Below are 16,752 nucleotides of genomic sequence, written 5' to 3'. Positions count from 1 at the left end.
TCCGGTGTCAATTGAGGGTCCTCAGGGTCCTGGATGCCTCTGGAGGGTGGCGCACCTGAGGGAGGAAGAAAATATGTCAGTGATATCAAACTTCACATATTGAATGTGCATGCTAGGCACCCTGGTGCAACTGTGGATATTAACATCTTTGTGGCATCATCATTGCTGGATCACTGGGGACTCTTGCTTAGAAGTTATCTTTTGAGATGAGAGGACACTATATTGTTTGCAGTCTCCACCTGTATCGCATCTATCCACTGGACTCTTACCTTCCTCCGAGACGCCTGCCCCTCCACGACCTGAGGACCTTGGTGTGCGCTTGCACCCGAGCTCTAGGGCGCCCACCTCACATTTGCTCAGGCTGAGCAGGTTGGCCACCCCACCACCCATTCTTGTGCATTCAGCTGCATTATGGCTTCTCTTCTCGTGTATGGGCAAAGGTCCATTCATTAGTCCACCCTCTACCTACAGCACCATCCCAGACTCACCCACCACCCCTGGACCCCCAAGAAGCAAGTTGAAGTGCCCGTCATATTTGCACGCCTGACCCTTACATGCTCCCAGGGCTACCAGTCTGATCTCCCAGCCTTAGCAGGCATTGGTATATGTGCCTTTTGTTACTCTGAATCCTACACCCCTGAGCGCCACGAGGAACGCTCTTCAAGACTTTTCCACACAGTATCACACCAAATCGGTACTCACCCTTGCCAAGCGTAGAAGATCATCAAACCTTTTTAGGCACAGAATCCAGGTGCGGTGTACCATGTCGTGCCCGCTGACCTGGGATGCCTCCTCTGCCCAGGCCTTCTTCGTTTGGTGGGGTGGCAGCCTCTTGCCATTCCATGGCATCAGGATGTCCCGCTTGGCACTGACTGCCTCCGTGAGAGTGCTCAGGCACTCGTCCGAGAAGTGGGGGGCAGAGTGCTCACCTGCATTGCCCTCCCGCCTGGTGTGTTGAGCAGGTGCAGATGCCACAATGGCAGGATCTCCATTGCCCGGGGGGGGAGGGGGGGGTGGGTGGTGGTGGTGCGGGCTGGAGTCGGGCCAACCGACCCGGGAAAATGTTTGGAGGCAGCCACAGGGTCCGTCGGGTGCGGAGGCAGGATGTTTAAAAGGCCTGCATTGGTGCAATGGGACTTCAGCCCAGTTAAAATAAAAATACAAAGGCTCTCACCCTCACCCTCCAAATACTCCCTATGCTTCATCCATGCCACTTCATGCTCCCCACCCACTCCATATGGGCCCCTCATGACCCCTATGCCAATCTCTGCCCTTCCACCCACTCCCATGGCCCCTTGCTCTCCCAATTCCAAGCTATGGCACTTCCATGACCATTGACTCTCTGTATAGGACCAATAAACCTTATAATGGCAGTAGTATGTGTAAAAACAAGCTTTTCAAAAAGTAATTCATTCGTAACTTTTTACTATGTTTTAAAAAAGTCATTTAATTTAGAAGGCAACAGAAGCGTCAACCTGATCCTTTAAAGTATCAAAGACAAAAATCACAAAACCTTGAAACCACTTAATCTTGTGAAAATAAACATTGTGAAATTGACAGAAGAGATCAGAGAGCCTGAACTATCAATCAAGCAATGTTTTCACGGGAGTGCAGGTTTTTCAACAAGTGTAATGGTTGCCTGGGCTCTCAGCCAAGCATACATAATGAGGCTTGTTTATTTTGACACTTTCTTGACACTTTTGACAGTTGCTTCTGACAGTTCATTGTAACACCTTTTGGCAGTTGCCTTTGACAGTTAATTTTGACACTGTGGACAGTTTTTTCTGACAGTTTATTTTGACACTTCTGACATTTCCAATAAGCTTGACAGTTAATAAGTTTATGCACATTCATGTCTACTTTTAACAACCCCAAGGGCACCTAACGTCCTCCAAAGGGCACCTGACCTTCCCCAAAGAGCACATGATGTCCCCCAAAGGTGTCCCAGGACCATATCCAAAGAGGTACCCGACCTCTCCAAAGGACTCCGTAAAGTTTAGACTGCTCCTACCAGTTCTAATCTGCACACGTCATGTTTCCCACTCCTGGCCAATGAAAATCAGACATGAATGGAGGCAGCTGCTGTTTGATAAGGCCAGCTGCCTCCGCAAAATGCGCATGCGCAAATCCCAACCTGGGACCATTCCCGCCCCCATGAAAATGGTAGGTGCCATGTTCAGGGGTGGGACTTCATGATTTCAGCTCCTTCTACCATTTTCACAATGTTAGAGGAGCTCTCCATCATTGCAAAAGTCCAGGCCCTTATAGTAAATCATATTTGTTTCCTAAACACCCTGAAATGTTTCATCCCCCATATTTCTGAACTCATTCTGTGGCTAGTTTTCATTTCTGTGAGACTGTACAATCTGAATCAAAGCTGTTTACTTGTAAGTTATCTTTTAGGAGAGAGTTAAACACGTACCTTGGCACTACCTTGGGACCAGGCAAAATGATCCTGTACTGCAGTTATAGCTCTTTTGTTATGAGTACAGATCATCTTTGGTTACAATTTCTCACTAGCTGACAGGCAGGTACATTACAGTCCATTTAACCTCATGAGTACATTTATAACAAATTTACTTGTGAAACTGCCTCATCAAGGTCTGACCTAAACAGGATGAGACTGAAATACCAATCATTGATCAAAGGCAGATTGCCAGTTTCATTGAGTCTCTGAATGATTGTCTTACAGGAAATTGGGATGGGTAAAGGATGCTGTTTGAGGAATATTTTTATTGTTACTGCCACCAGCTGGTAATTTCTTCTGAGCAGTGTTCATTTCTGAAGTTAAAGGGGACAAAAGAGACAAGTTTAACTGCTAATGATAATCAATATAGCAAAAACAAATGTAACACATCACCAATACGTGTATAATGCCTCCTCTCTGAAATTCAGTATCTCCTCTACTCATAAAACATGCAAAATTCTTAAATATATGCTGGAGCTTATTGTGCTCAGTATATCTAAATGCTCTTCACATCCAATGAATTACTTTTGATGCGCAGTTGCTATTGTTATGTAAACAAACACACATACAGGTCCCATGCACAGCAGAAGGTGTGAATGTTCAGTTTCTGATGGTATTGATTGAGGGATTAATGTTGATCAGGTTAACAGGAGAATTTGGAGTATAAATCTTTAAAAAAAAATTATTTCTCCTATGGTGATTTGAAACTATGAACAGTATATAAACAGTTGGATTCTTACCAGTGCTTTCTTTAAATGACTTATTCACCTAGGCTGTTGTTAGGAACCTAAATGACCAAAGTTTTGCAAATCCAAAGCCTAAATGGTATTTTCGACAATTTTGGCGCTTAATCTATTCATTTTGCATGGGCAGTTAATTTTTTAACATGTAATTTGGACTTTAACAGGAAATCTAATTTTCTGCTGCAATTTATCCAGACACTGAGTTTGCTGACATGAACTGTTAAACATATTTTATTTTCCTACGTATGAATAGGTCTGGCAGTGACATAGTCCATCATGCATGTTTATATAAATTGGACACATGACAGTTCTGGGACTTACCCTAATCAAAGAGAATCTCAAAGGCAAATCCAATTTTGACTCCTGCTAGAAGTTCTTGGATTCTGTTGCATTTTGATTATATTTTGCTACATTTTGCTTGATGCATTAGCTGCTTTATGGGTTATCCACTATTTTTTGCATTTTTGAATATTTCCTGTTGAATGCTTTCCTTCAATTGGAGCAGAAGCCCTGCCCTCTGGAGCTGCTAGCCAATCCGATTGGTTAGCAGCTCCATCAGTCCTGGCAGTACCAGGAAGGCATCAGTGACCACTGCCGGGGCTGCAGAAGGAAAAGATCAACGCCCATGGACCCCCAGGACAAGTAAGTTCGCGGTCTTGGGCCGAGAGGGTTTGGGTCTGTTAGGTAAAGGGGGAGAGAGTGGGCTTAAGGGAGGGAGCTGATGGAAGGGAGGGAGGGTTCAATCTAAGGTGGGCCACCCCACGATTGGCCTAGGGCAGCTCCCTAAAAGCAACCCCACCCCTTCCTTCCCACCCTTTAAACATTAAAGTTTAAAAAAACGGGCTTCCCACTCCCGCCCTGCTGCCCATGCCAAACATTTTATGGCGTAGGCAGAATATTATCACGGTCACATAGGCTTGTTATCAAGCCTAATTGACCCTTAATTATTCATTTAGGGTCCCCCACCCCTATCATGGGGAAGAGCTCGGGGCTGGGCGGGAAAGTGTTGGGATGGACTCGACCCCATTTTACATGTCCCCCCACCTCATCTCCCCCCACCCCCCCAAGGGGAAACATGCCCGCCAGGGGCAGGTAAAGTTCTGCCCATTATCCTTGTTTGCTGCAGTTGTTTAACTCATACCACACAAAGTGTTGAGGATGGGTTTTTCTTTAGTGATTTCAAACATGCTACTTGAATTAGATGAGGAAGAACATTTCTGCAGCTGTAACAACCCCTGAGGCGTTTGGTCTGCAGCTTTTGCTGTCCTGTCCTATAGATCACTTCACACCCATTCCAACATGTCACAGGCGACCTTACTTGTCGCTTCTGCATCACAAGAGCAGCTGTCACACAGTTGTTCCATCTGCTGTAGGATAGTCTACAGGCAGCATTTTGATTAGCAATGGCTGTTCCCGGAAAAGGAATTATACCACAATGTGAAGCTTTCAGATCACCACATCCTTCCAGACTGCAGTGCACACCTGTATAAAGCAAGGAGAAAAATGAACTTTTAGTGATCAGTTTTAATGGAAAGGCGGTTTCAGTGAATGCATAGCTTTTACTGGCTGGCAGATTTCCCTTGAGTGTTGTAGCTGGCATCCCTGTAGGCAGCAAGAGCTTAATATCAGCTTAAAGCTTACAGGAACATGGAGGATTTGCATCAACTTGCATCAGACCACAGAAGCACAATTATGGAAATCAGTGACTTATCCAGGAAGCAGCTATGTCTGCCTTCACTGTGCAATGTTATTTAAAAGAAGAGAAATGTTGGCCCTTTCAAAGAACTGTCTCCTCTCCCTGTACCCTTTTGAATTCTTCTTTTGATATTTCTCAGACGCCTTCAAGAAAAGTGTGTTGTGCCATTTTGATATAATGAAAGACTGTGTGCAGAAGGGCAGTAATTGTATACAGCCCATGAAATTGTACTTTCTAAAATGTGCTGAAGTTCCCAATTTATATATAGGAAGAGGGGACAAAGTGGATAGTTCTTTCAAACAACTGACGTAATGGGCCAAACGACCATCTCCTGTGCTCTGAAATGCTGAGGTGTTTGAACCTAAGTGCTCTTCTGGTGATTGAGGATTTTCCAGTTGGGTCTGGAGTTATGGGTGCAGTGGGCAGCAATGTTTTCAAGAGCTATTCACCCAATAGTTCTTCTCTTTTTATTAATGCTGCACACTGAAGGTATTATGGCTGCTTGCTGCGTAACAGCCTTTTAAGCCACAGAAGAAGCTTGAATAAAACTGAGTAGTTATCTTCTTCCTCATAATATTAGTAAATTTATTTCTCATTTGGAAGTGGGTGGAAGGTCCTGAATGAATATATTGATACTTGCATTGAAAGGTGGCTTTCCAATTCAAAACAATCTTCTTCCATCAGTACCCCACCTAAAGGATGACCACCTACCTTTCAGCATTAAAAAGCTGTTAATAACCTATAACTGCTCCATTGTGGACAATTAAACTTTCCTGTGGTCAACAAACGTCGCCTTTAAAGGTGAGTTGCAACCATTAGCTGCTACCTTGTCAGATTCTCCACCCCCCACACCACCCACCCCCCAAGTTGAGCGTGCTTATGGATCATGCTATCTGAGCAAACGTTTGTGCAAGTGACCTATTCAAATTAGGCGTGACTTCAGTCAAAACATTCAGTGTAATGCAGTCCTTCCACTGGGTTGAAAGGAGCAGTCATGTCTGCAACATAGGCTAGCTCAGCCCCAATTTTGCTAATGTTAGAAAATTGGGATTTTACACCCATTCCTGCAGTTGTGTGAAGTAAAGTTAATTTCAGAAGCTGAAAGCATGTTTTACTTCTCCATTCGCCATAGTCAGTTAATTTGTACTATTCTAATGAATGTATTTTTCGGTCTCTGTATCTCATCTCTCCTCTGATACAGTCCTCTTTGATCTGTCTCTAAAAGAGTATAAATTAATTTCTGTAATCACTCTGAAAATCTTTTTACGGGTAATAATGATTTTATTGGCACTTGTCTCTGTAATAATGAATTTATTGGCACTTGTCTCTGTTGCACCTTGCATTAGACATGATCTCCTTGATGGTTGCTATTTAGTGACATGTGCTGAAACAATGTTGAAGTGGATAAATGGCAAGAACAGAATCAGGCTTAACTATAATGGCTTCTATGTTTCCCAACATTCATTGTTCAGACTCACACAAAACAATTGGAATTTGGGCATGGTATTTATTGTTTGGAGGATTTAAGACTGCTTCAGTCCATGGACTGATCTCAGCAATGAGTCACCATCTTGGGGAAGAAATTGAATGGGAAAAAAAAAGGAGGTTCTTTGCTTTGATTCTGGTAATCCATGAATTGAGTAATTTGAGGGAAAGCAGCAAAGGCAAACCTAGCTTTACATTTATCCCAGTAATGAGGCTGAAGTATTTATCACAGAATCTCACAATGCAGAAGAGGCCCTTTGGCCCATCGAGTCTGCACCGACACGTGAGAAACACCTGACCTACCTACCTAATCCCATTTACCAGCACTTGGCCCATAGCCTTGAATGTTATGACGTGCCAAGTGCTCATCCAGGTACTTTTTAAAGGTTATGAGGCAACCCGCCTCCACTACCCTCCCAGGCAGCACATTCCAGACCATCACCATCCTCTGGGTAAAAAAGTTTTTCCTCACTTCCCGCCTAAACCTCCTGCCCCTCACCTTGAACTTATGTCCCCTCGTGACTGACCCTTCAACTAAGGGGAACAGCTGCTCCCTATCCACCCTGTCCATGCCCCTCATAATCTTGTACACCTCGATCAGGTCGCCCCTCAGTCTTCTCTGCTTCAAGGAAAACAACCTAAGTCTATCCAACCTCTGTTTATAACTTAAATGTTTCATCCCAGGCAACATTCTGGTGAATCTCCTCTGCACCCCCTCCACTGCAATCACATCCTTCCTATAATGTGGTGACCAGAACTGCACACAGTACTCCAGCTGTGGCCCCACCAAGGTTATATACAACTCCAACATGACCTCCCTACTTTTGTAATTTATGCCTTGATTGATAAAGGCAAGTGTCCCATATGCCTTTTTCACCACCCCACTAACATGCCCCTCCACCTTCAGAGACCTATGGACACACACGGCAAGGTCCCTTTGTTCCTCAGAACTTCCTAGTGTCATGCCGTTCATTGAATACTTCCTTGTCAAATTACTCCTTCCAAAGTGTATCACCTCTCACTTTTCAGGGTTAAATTCCATCTGCCACTTATCTGTGCATTTGACCATCCCGTCTATATCTTCCTGTAGCCCAAGACACGCAACCTCTCTGTTAACCACCCGGCCAACCTTTGTGTCATCCACAAACTTACTAATCCTAACTCCCACATAGTCACCTATGTCGTTTATATGAATGACAAATAATAGGGGACCCAGCACAGATTCCTGTGGTACGCCACTGGACACTGGCTTCCAGTCACTAAAGCATCCTTCTGTCATCACCCTCTGTCTCCTACAACTAAGCCAATTTTGAATCCACCTTATCAAATTACCCTGTATCACTTGCACTTCCCTCAATTTAGTCTACTGTACTCGTTGCTCCCAATGCGGTTTCCTCTACATTGGAGAGACCAAACGCAGACTGGGTGACCGCTTTGCAGAACACCTTCGATCTGTCCGCAAGCATGACCCAGACCTTCCTGTCGCTTACCATTTCAACACTCCACCCTGCTCTCATGCCCACATGTCAGTCCTTGGCCTGCTGCATTGTTCCAGTGAAGCTCAACGCAAACTGGAGGAACAGCACCTCATCTTCCGACTAGGCACTTTACAGCCTTCCTGACTGAATATTGAGTTCAACAATTTTAGATCATGAACTCTCTCCTCCATCCCCACCCCTTTCCGATCCCCCCCTTTTTTTGTCCAATAATTTATATAGATTTTTCTTTTCCCACCTATTTCCATTATTTTTAATGTATTGCCATCCATTATTTTATCTCTACCTTTTAGCCTATTTCGATCCCTTCTCTTCACCCCACCCCACCGCACCCCCACTAGGGCTATCTGTACCTTGCTTGTCCTGCTTTCTACCCTTAATTAGCACATTCCTTAGATAATATCACCACCTTCAACACCTCTTTGTCCTTTTGTCTATGACATCTTTTGGGCTATCTCTACCTATCACTGGTCCTCTATCCAGCTCTACCTGTCTCCCCCCCCCCCCCCCCCCCCCCCCCCCCCAAACCAGCTTATATTTCACCTCTTTTCTATTTTTACTTAGTTCTGTTGAAGAGTCATACAGACTCGAAACGTTAACTGTGTTCCTCTCCGCAGATGCTGCCAGACCTGCTGAGTTTTTCCAGGTATTTTTATTTTTGTTTTGGATTTCCGGCATCCGCAGTTTTTTGCTTTTACCCTGTGTCCCATGTGCACTTATGGCTGTGAAATTGAAACATCTGAAAAGTTAAAAGGAAGCAAGCCAGATGTTGATATACAGCAACATTTATCTCTTAACAATTACATGAATCTCTCTTTTCTCTTTGTTCAACCTCGTGCCCAGAGTTCTGTACGTTTGCTTACTTGTTGAGCTTTGTTGCTCCCTCACCTTGTGACTTAAATTCCTTTCCATTGTTGGTGCTGTTCTGTGCTTGGGATTTCTTCTTTTTTGGTTTGATTTACTAAAACTATCCTTGAAGTGCCAAGGTTCAGGAAGATGATTGTGAAGATGTACCTTCCTATTACTTCAGGGCTACAGATTTTAAAAGCATGCTGTTTTCAGGATAACATTTATATAATTTATTAAACACATTTTTTTCTGTTGTATCATCTGAGGTCAGACACTTGAGACTTAATTATAGATAGATCCAGTTGGGGAGTAAGATGGAACATGTCCATCCCTTCCCCCAGTTTTTTGCTAGCAGCTCAGAACGTAAAATCAAATGGAATTGCCTAGCACTCTAGCTATGCATCTCCATAATGAAATACTGGGACTATTCAGCTGCTTTGCAATCCCCAAATTACCATTGATATTCCTGCAATTTTTTTTTCACAAGTGGTTGTATCATGGATAACAAAATTATCCATGGATGCTGCTTTTTTTTTTAACCTACTTTGGTGTTGAAACCACACTGCACATAAAACCCCACCTGTCTCTTCCTCTGTCACACTGCGTCAATGCCTCTGGTACTATGTCAAACCAGAAGCAAGGACTGGTCTGAAGAATTTCAGATGTGAATATCAACTACATCTGGAATTCTATTGTGCGTCTCAAAGCAGATTATCAAATTGTTCCACCCAGATCTGATACTGCAGCTTCAATCCTGATTGGCACCTGGAATCCTTTGTAGATTGTATCTGATCACTTTTCAGTGGGTGGTCTGTTGATGTCAGGTAAACCAAATCCTACTGGAGTTACCGTTTGCCTCAGGCTGCCGGCTAGACATTTTGGAATAGTTCAGATCTCCGTCAGGAAGTGGGGGTGGGCCTGATGGGAACAGTTGTATCCAAAATAGACAGCTTTCTTCTGATTGGTTATGGCATTGATGGAACCATGCAGAAATTCCTTCTGCCTGAAGAAGAATATAAATTAATGGACAGCTATAATAGTGATCTATAAGGGGAAAAAATGAGGGGGAAAACCTACTATTTTGTAAAGCTTTGTCATGTTTAATGAAAATGAAGCTATTGGCAATGTTTCCACTTATTTTATTATTTCCTGGTGATAAATGCAGTTGGGTTGAAAAGTAAACAATTTATCAAATTTGCATGAAAACTCAATGATTCTGTCAATATTGTCACTTCTTCAAAATATAGCAGGAATTTTTGTTGTAATCCACACCTTAACTGAACTCGGAGAAATTATTTTACTTTATTTTCTCAAAGCAGGAGATTGCAGGTTATAATTACAAATACACTGAAAGGTGACTTATGGTTGTAGAGGGGTGAAATGACATTGGCTTAATGCAAAAGCATCTCAGCACCAACAGCTTTGAGTTAGAAATATGCAGGTATCTGTATTAAGATTTGGGTAATGGACAGTGACATTCTAGCTATAAGGGCAGATTTGTGACTTAAACCTATGTGAATACGCGTTTTTCTCTATTTAATCCAAAGTACATCTCACAGTGACCCTAACTTGGCAAATCTTTTTAATTGCTGAGGTGCAGTAATGTAAATTTTGTCTTTCTTTATCTATAAAATGTCACATGGAGGTGACTAGCTTAATCTTAGTTGCCCATGCTGCGAAACCTGCTCCATTTAGATTGATGGATTGATACTGAGTGGATTCAACAGCAGAGGGGACAAACAAGCTGCATAATCGTTTAAAGGCACAAATCACAGGTTTTAGTTCTGGTTACAGGTCTTCTGTATTGCCAAACAAGTGAATGTTCAGCTTGCCTGAAACCTTATCAAAGACTAACTGATACCACCAAAGTGAACTGCATTGCTGCTCCTGTCCAATTTATCTGCAGGAGCCTGGGAACAACCACATTCTTTAATTGAGCCTTTCTAGGCATTTGTGTTTGTGTACGAATGCTAAATTTGTCTTTTTTGCCAAATGGTAAGGTCAGTGGGGTAAATGAAGCTGTTGTAATGCTGTTTATTCATGTTAGTGACATTGAATCCTAATGCACAGATGTCACTTAACTAGTAGAAACCACAAAGCAAACTTACCAGATTTGCTCAGGCTAGCTATTGGAAAGATGCAGTGCAAAATGAATCCTCTTGATTTCTAACCTTAGCAGATCCCTTTGTATTGGTGGTGCCACCAGCTGCACCAGGCTTGCTGACTATGAGCTGACAGCACTAACTTGGCACTTAACTCAATGTAGGAGCTGCTAAAATCACAGGTTGCATCCAGTCTGGTAATCACAGGCCAAGAAAAGAGTTGAATATCTAATATTTTTGAGTGGAATTATTTAATGAGTGCTTTAGAATTATTTGAAAAAAATTACAGGTTTTGAACCTTTCGCTGCTGTTGTCAGATCTTATGAAGGTTGGATTCTATTCATGCAGACTGTTGGACAGTGATCCAAAGTCCATTTCTGATATCTCGTTATACCTAATCATAGTATGCACTGATTCAGAGCAACATTTAATCTGTAACTATCTTCAGTAGTTGAGCCCTCCTGAGGGATGCGATCGGCCCCCATTCCATTGTCCTCTCCTAACCCACCTGACTCTGGGGCACCTACACAAGGGTTGCTGCAAGCGAGGCAAGTGGTCTGAAATTCATCTGCTTCATAAAGGCACAGCAGTGAAAGCTTCTCACCTAAATTATTGGAATGAGACCCCAGGTCCAATTCAGTGCCGACCTTGGGCCTGCTCGTTGGAGCATGTATGCCATTAGTTATGTACTCGATAATGGGCCATAAGCGATTTAGACCCTTATTTTGTTCTCTTTTTAATCTATTTTTTCTGTTAGTTAGAAACAGCATAGTATTGGATATTTGCATTATCTTACACAATCATTATGCTCTTGTTAATCAGTACCTGTCACATTGAAAAACATCAATAAGAAGATGGGTCACAGAATTAATTTGAAAGAATCTATAGTGCACCATCGTTTCTGAACATATCTTCCAACAATGAACCAAAGAACAAACCATTTCACAACAGTAGATCTGAATATTTTAACATATGTTTTGTATATATTTCTGACAGTGGCACATTATAGTATTTACTGGAAGTTCTTGATAAGGGAAACCACTTTGAGAATTGAAACATGTATTGAGCAAGAGAAAGGCCAATAGCTGTGGCATTGAGCTCCATTCCATGGGACATGAGTCCAATAGACCTTGTCTAAATTTCAGGTGTTAGTGAATGGGTTGAACCAGTTTCTTGGCTCCTTGGGTAGATGGTTTTGTAAAGCAGAATTCTCATTCTTGGGGAAGAAAACACTAGCCCAGAGTCTTGCACTTCCCTGTAGAATATAGAAAATTGAATTGATGCCAATCATCAGGCAGGCAGTCCTGCTCCTCACTGAAAGAGAATAACATAATTGCTTAGAAATGTCTGTGATGCATGTGCATTTTTAAATGAGTGCACGTACAATGACTGGGAATTGAATGTTCAAGCGTGTTTACAGGCATGCATACTTCTTCAAAATTTGATAGCTTTAATATTTTGGTAGCTATGTAAAAAAGTGAAAAAAGTTTGCTGACATGAACTGTTAAACATGTTTTATTTTCCTATGTATGAATAGGTCTGGCAGTGACATAGTCCATCATACATGTTTATATAAATTGGACACATGACAGTTCTGGGACTTACCCTAATCAAAGAGAATCTCAAAGGCAAATCCAATTTTGACTCCTGCTAGAAGTTCTTGGATTCTGTTGCATTTTGATTATATTTTGCTACATTTTGCTTGATGCATTAGATGCTTTATGGGTTATCCACTATTTTTTGCATTTTTGAATATTTCCTGTTGAATGCTTTCCTTCAATTGGAGCAGAAGCCCTGCCCTCTGGAGCTGCTAGCCAATCCGATTGGTTAGCAGCTCCATCAGTCCTGGCAGTACCAGGAAGGCATCTGTGACCACTGCCGGGGCTGCAGAAGGCAAAGATCAAGGCCCATGGACCGCCAGGACAGGTAAGTTCGCGGTCTTGGGCCGAGAAGGTTTGGGTATGTTAGGTAAAGGGGGAGAGAGTGGATTTAAGGGAGTGAGCTGATGGAAGGGAGGGAGGGTTCAATCTAAGGTGGGCCACCCCACGATCGGCCTAGGGCAGCTCCCTAAAAGCAACCCCACCCCTTCCTTCCCACCCTTTAAACATTAAAGTTTAAAAAAATGGGCTTCCCACTCCCGCCCTGCTGCCCATGCGAAACATTTTATGGCGTAGGCAGAATATTATCACGGTCACATAGGCTTGTTATCAAGCCTAATTGACCCTTAATTATTCATTTAGGGCTCCCCACCCCTATCATGGGGAAGAGCTCAGGGGTGGGCGGGAAAGTGGTAGGATGGACTCGACCCCATTTTACATGTCCCCCAACCTCACCTCCCCCCATCCCCCCAAGGGGAAACATGCCCGCCGGGGGCAGGTAAAGTTCAGCCCATTATCCTTGATTGCTGCAGTTGTTTAACTCATACCACACAAAGTGTTGAGGATGGGTTTTTCTTTAGTGATTTCAAACATGCTACTTGAATTAGATGAGGAAGAACATTTCTGCAGTTGTAACAACCCCTGAGGCGTTTGGTCTGCAGCTTTTGCTGTCCTGTCCTATAGATCACTTCACACCCATTCCAACATGTCACAGGCGACCTTACTTGTCGTCTCTGCATCACAAGAGCAGCTGTCACACAGTTGTTCCATCTGCTGTAGGATAGTCTACAGGCAGAATTTTGATTAGCAATGGCTGTTCCCGGAAAAGGAATTATACCACGATGTGAAGCTTTCAGATCACCACATCCTTCCAGACTGCAGTGCACACCTGTATAAAGCAAGGAGAAAAATGAACTTTTAGTGATCAGTTTTAATGGAAAGGCGGTTTCAGTGAATGCATAGCTTTTACTGGCTGGCAGATTTCCCTTGAGTGTTGTGGCTGGCAGCCCTGTAGGCAGCAAGAGCTTAATATCAGCTTAAAGCTTACAGGAACATTGAGGATTTGCATCAACTTGCATCAGACCACAGAAGCACAATTATGGAAATCAGTGACTTATCCAGGAAGCAGCTATGTCTGCCTTTACTGTGCAATATTGTTTAAAAGAAGAGAAATGTTGGCCCTTTCAAAGAACTGTCTCCTCTCCCTGTACCCTTTTGAATTCTTCTTTTGATATTTCTCAGACGCCTTCAAGAAAAGTGTGTTGTGCCATTTTGATATAATGAAAGACTGTGTGCAGAAGGGCAGTAATTGTATACAGCCCATGAAATTGTACTTTCTAAAATGTGCTGAAGTTCCCAATTTATATATAGGAAGAGGGGACAAAGTGGATAGTTCTTTCAAACAACTGATGTAATGGGCCAAATGACCATCTCCTGTGCTCTGAAATGCTGAGGTGTTTGAACCTAAGTGCTCTTCTGGTGACTGAGGATTTTCCAGTTGGGTCTGGAGTTATGGGTGCAGTGGGCAGCAATGTTTTCAAGAGCTATTCACCCAATAGTTCTTCTCTTTTTATTAATGCTGCACACTGAAGGTATTATGGCTGCTTGCTGCGTAACAGCCTTTTAAGCCACAGAAGAAGCTTGAATAAAACTGAGTAGTTATCTTCTTCCTCCTAATATTTCTCATTTGGAAGTGGGTGGAAGGGTCCTGGATGAATATATTGATACTTGCACTGAAAGGTGGCTTTCCAATTCAAAACAATCATCTTCCATCAGCGCCCCACCTAAAGGATGACCACTTACCTTTCAGCATTAAAAAGCTGTTAATAACCTATCTCCACTGCTCCATTGTGGACAATTAAACTTTCCTGTGGTCAACAAACTTCCCGTTTAAAGGTGAGTTGCAACCATTAGCTACTACCTTGTCAGATTCTCTCCCCCCCCCCGCCCCGGTCAAGCGTGCTTACGGATCATGCTATCTGAGCAAATGTTTGTGCAAGTGACCTATTGAAATTAGGCGTAACTCCAGTCAAAACATTCAGTGTAATGCAGTCCTTCCACTGGGTTGAAAGGAGCAGTCATGTCTGCAACATAGGCTAGCTCAGCCCCAATTTTGCTAATGTTAGAAAATTGGGATTTTACACCCATTCCTGCAGTTGTGTGAAGTAAAGTTAATTTCAGAAGCTGAAAGCATGTTTTACTTCTCCATTCACCATAGTCAGTTAATTTGTACTATTCTGATGAATGTATTTTTCGGTCTCTGTATCTCTTCTCTCCTCTGATACAGTCCTCTTTGATGGCTGGTTCTTTGATGTATTCTCTTCTGCAGCTGACTCCAACTAAATGCAAATCTGATCCAAGCATAGAATTCCAATTTACCAAATAATTTCCCATTCATTCTAGCTGTAAAGAATTTTGGCTCTGGAAGAATATTTAAATGTATAATCATGATTCAAGTTTAAGCTGTTCGCAGTGTATGCATGTTCACAATCCTCATTGTCCTGAATATTGCCAGCTTCATTCCCAATTTTACAAAGTGATAATTTTGATCAACAAGGCACAAAGAGGTTCTCTAACCAGTTCTACATGCATCGGGATTTGCCTGCATTAAAGTCTTCCATTGACTCATTTGAAAGTGCAAATGTAGACAGAAGTATAATAATAGCTGATGCTGGTTACCATTCCAAATTGGTTCTGGGTCACTGATTGGGGTCAGATTGTTTTAATGAAAAGAGTAGATATACATGTTTGTTAGGATAGCTTGCTTTTGATTAGTAATATCCGAGACCATCTTATTTTAAAAAAATGTGAAGACTTCATGTTTAAAGCTTAAAATAGAATCCCTGTAGAAAGTTTGAGCACTTAATTTCACCACAACCTTTGCTCTAAAACAACTATTTATTTGTGCTTTGAAAAACACATTCTCAAGTGTATGCAGCCTTTAAAAATAGTTTCTTTTCAGAGATTATTTTTGTCTTTTTGTGTTCTTAAAGATACAGGTGCTCCGGCAGACCCTATAGCTCCAGTTATAATCATCTCACCAAAAAATACAAGTGTGGTCTTCGGGTTCCCTGAGGTTACAATGGAATGTGTGGCCAATGCCAGGTTAGTACTTCAACTTTTATACCTTCCTCCGTTTCAACTTAAAATAATTATTAAAAGCATGTTTCCATCAATTTCTTGAAAGACGGAAACTGCTGATTTAAAAGAAAGGTTTGGAGATTTGGATGTTTAGCAGAATGACAGCAATTCCAGTGTTATTCCAATTACAATGTTTTGAACATTTTCAAATAATCAGCCCTACATGGCATCTTTGAAAATTGCACTGCTATCATACTGGCACAATGCATTTTATCTTTTTAAATAGTTTTCAAAAATGTTGTTAGCTGCTTTTGGAAACTCTGATGAGATTAGTACTTTTCAGGCAAAGTGCAGATTCTACTTGAATGAGGTTTGATTGCAAGAGATAGTGAACACGTTTGGCTGACTTCCAAAAGATTGTGTTCGAAAAACAACATTGAAGGATTTCTGACCATCTTTTGAATCGTGCCACTTTTGTCTGTGATGTCGCCCATGATCTCCAAGTGTCAAAGCAGAGCTGGAAAGTACTGTAAATCACTGCAGTGCATGGAAGCAAGAGCACAATGATACTCTAAATTAGAATTGCTCTCTCAGGTTGATGGGTTTCTTGCTGCTGTATGATGTGAAGTCATTCATTTTGGGGCAGTCTGAAAAATGGGAACCCAAATTCACATACCTGTGACTGCAAACAAATAGTGTAGAAAGTTCAGTCAGTAAGATCAGTGGTTATATAGGAGTTATAAAAAAAGATACAAACCCGCTAGGAAAAGGACAAGAGAGAAGACATCATTGTTTGTACTGCTGGCTAGGCTACACCAAATTTCACTCAAGTCCTGATTTCCCAACCTAGGAGTTCCAAGTGAAGAGTGACACAGCCTTTGATCCATTAATTTAAGTTATTGTAGACATTGACCTCCATAATGGAACATCTCTATGTATGGCTGAGCTTTACAAGT

The 16,752-nt window shown here is 42.2% G+C and overlaps 1 protein-coding gene across 1 annotated transcript in view; it reads left to right on the top strand.

Annotated features, from left to right (window-relative positions):
- The window catches only part of sdk2b (sidekick cell adhesion molecule 2b), a 981,988-nt gene that overhangs the window by 614,554 nt on the left and 350,682 nt on the right, over positions 1 to 16,752 (top strand). The window contains exon 6 of the mRNA XM_078571006.1: positions 15,709 to 15,820. Coding sequence (XP_078427132.1) covers positions 15,709 to 15,820 — 112 coding nt within the window. The remainder of the gene's footprint in view (positions 1 to 15,708; positions 15,821 to 16,752) is intronic.

Source organism: Cetorhinus maximus, chromosome 24, assembly GCF_964194155.1.
Source record: "Cetorhinus maximus chromosome 24, sCetMax3.hap1.1, whole genome shotgun sequence".
NCBI lineage: Eukaryota > Metazoa > Chordata > Chondrichthyes > Lamniformes > Cetorhinidae > Cetorhinus > Cetorhinus maximus.
This window is presented reverse-complemented; position numbering and strand designations above follow the sequence as displayed.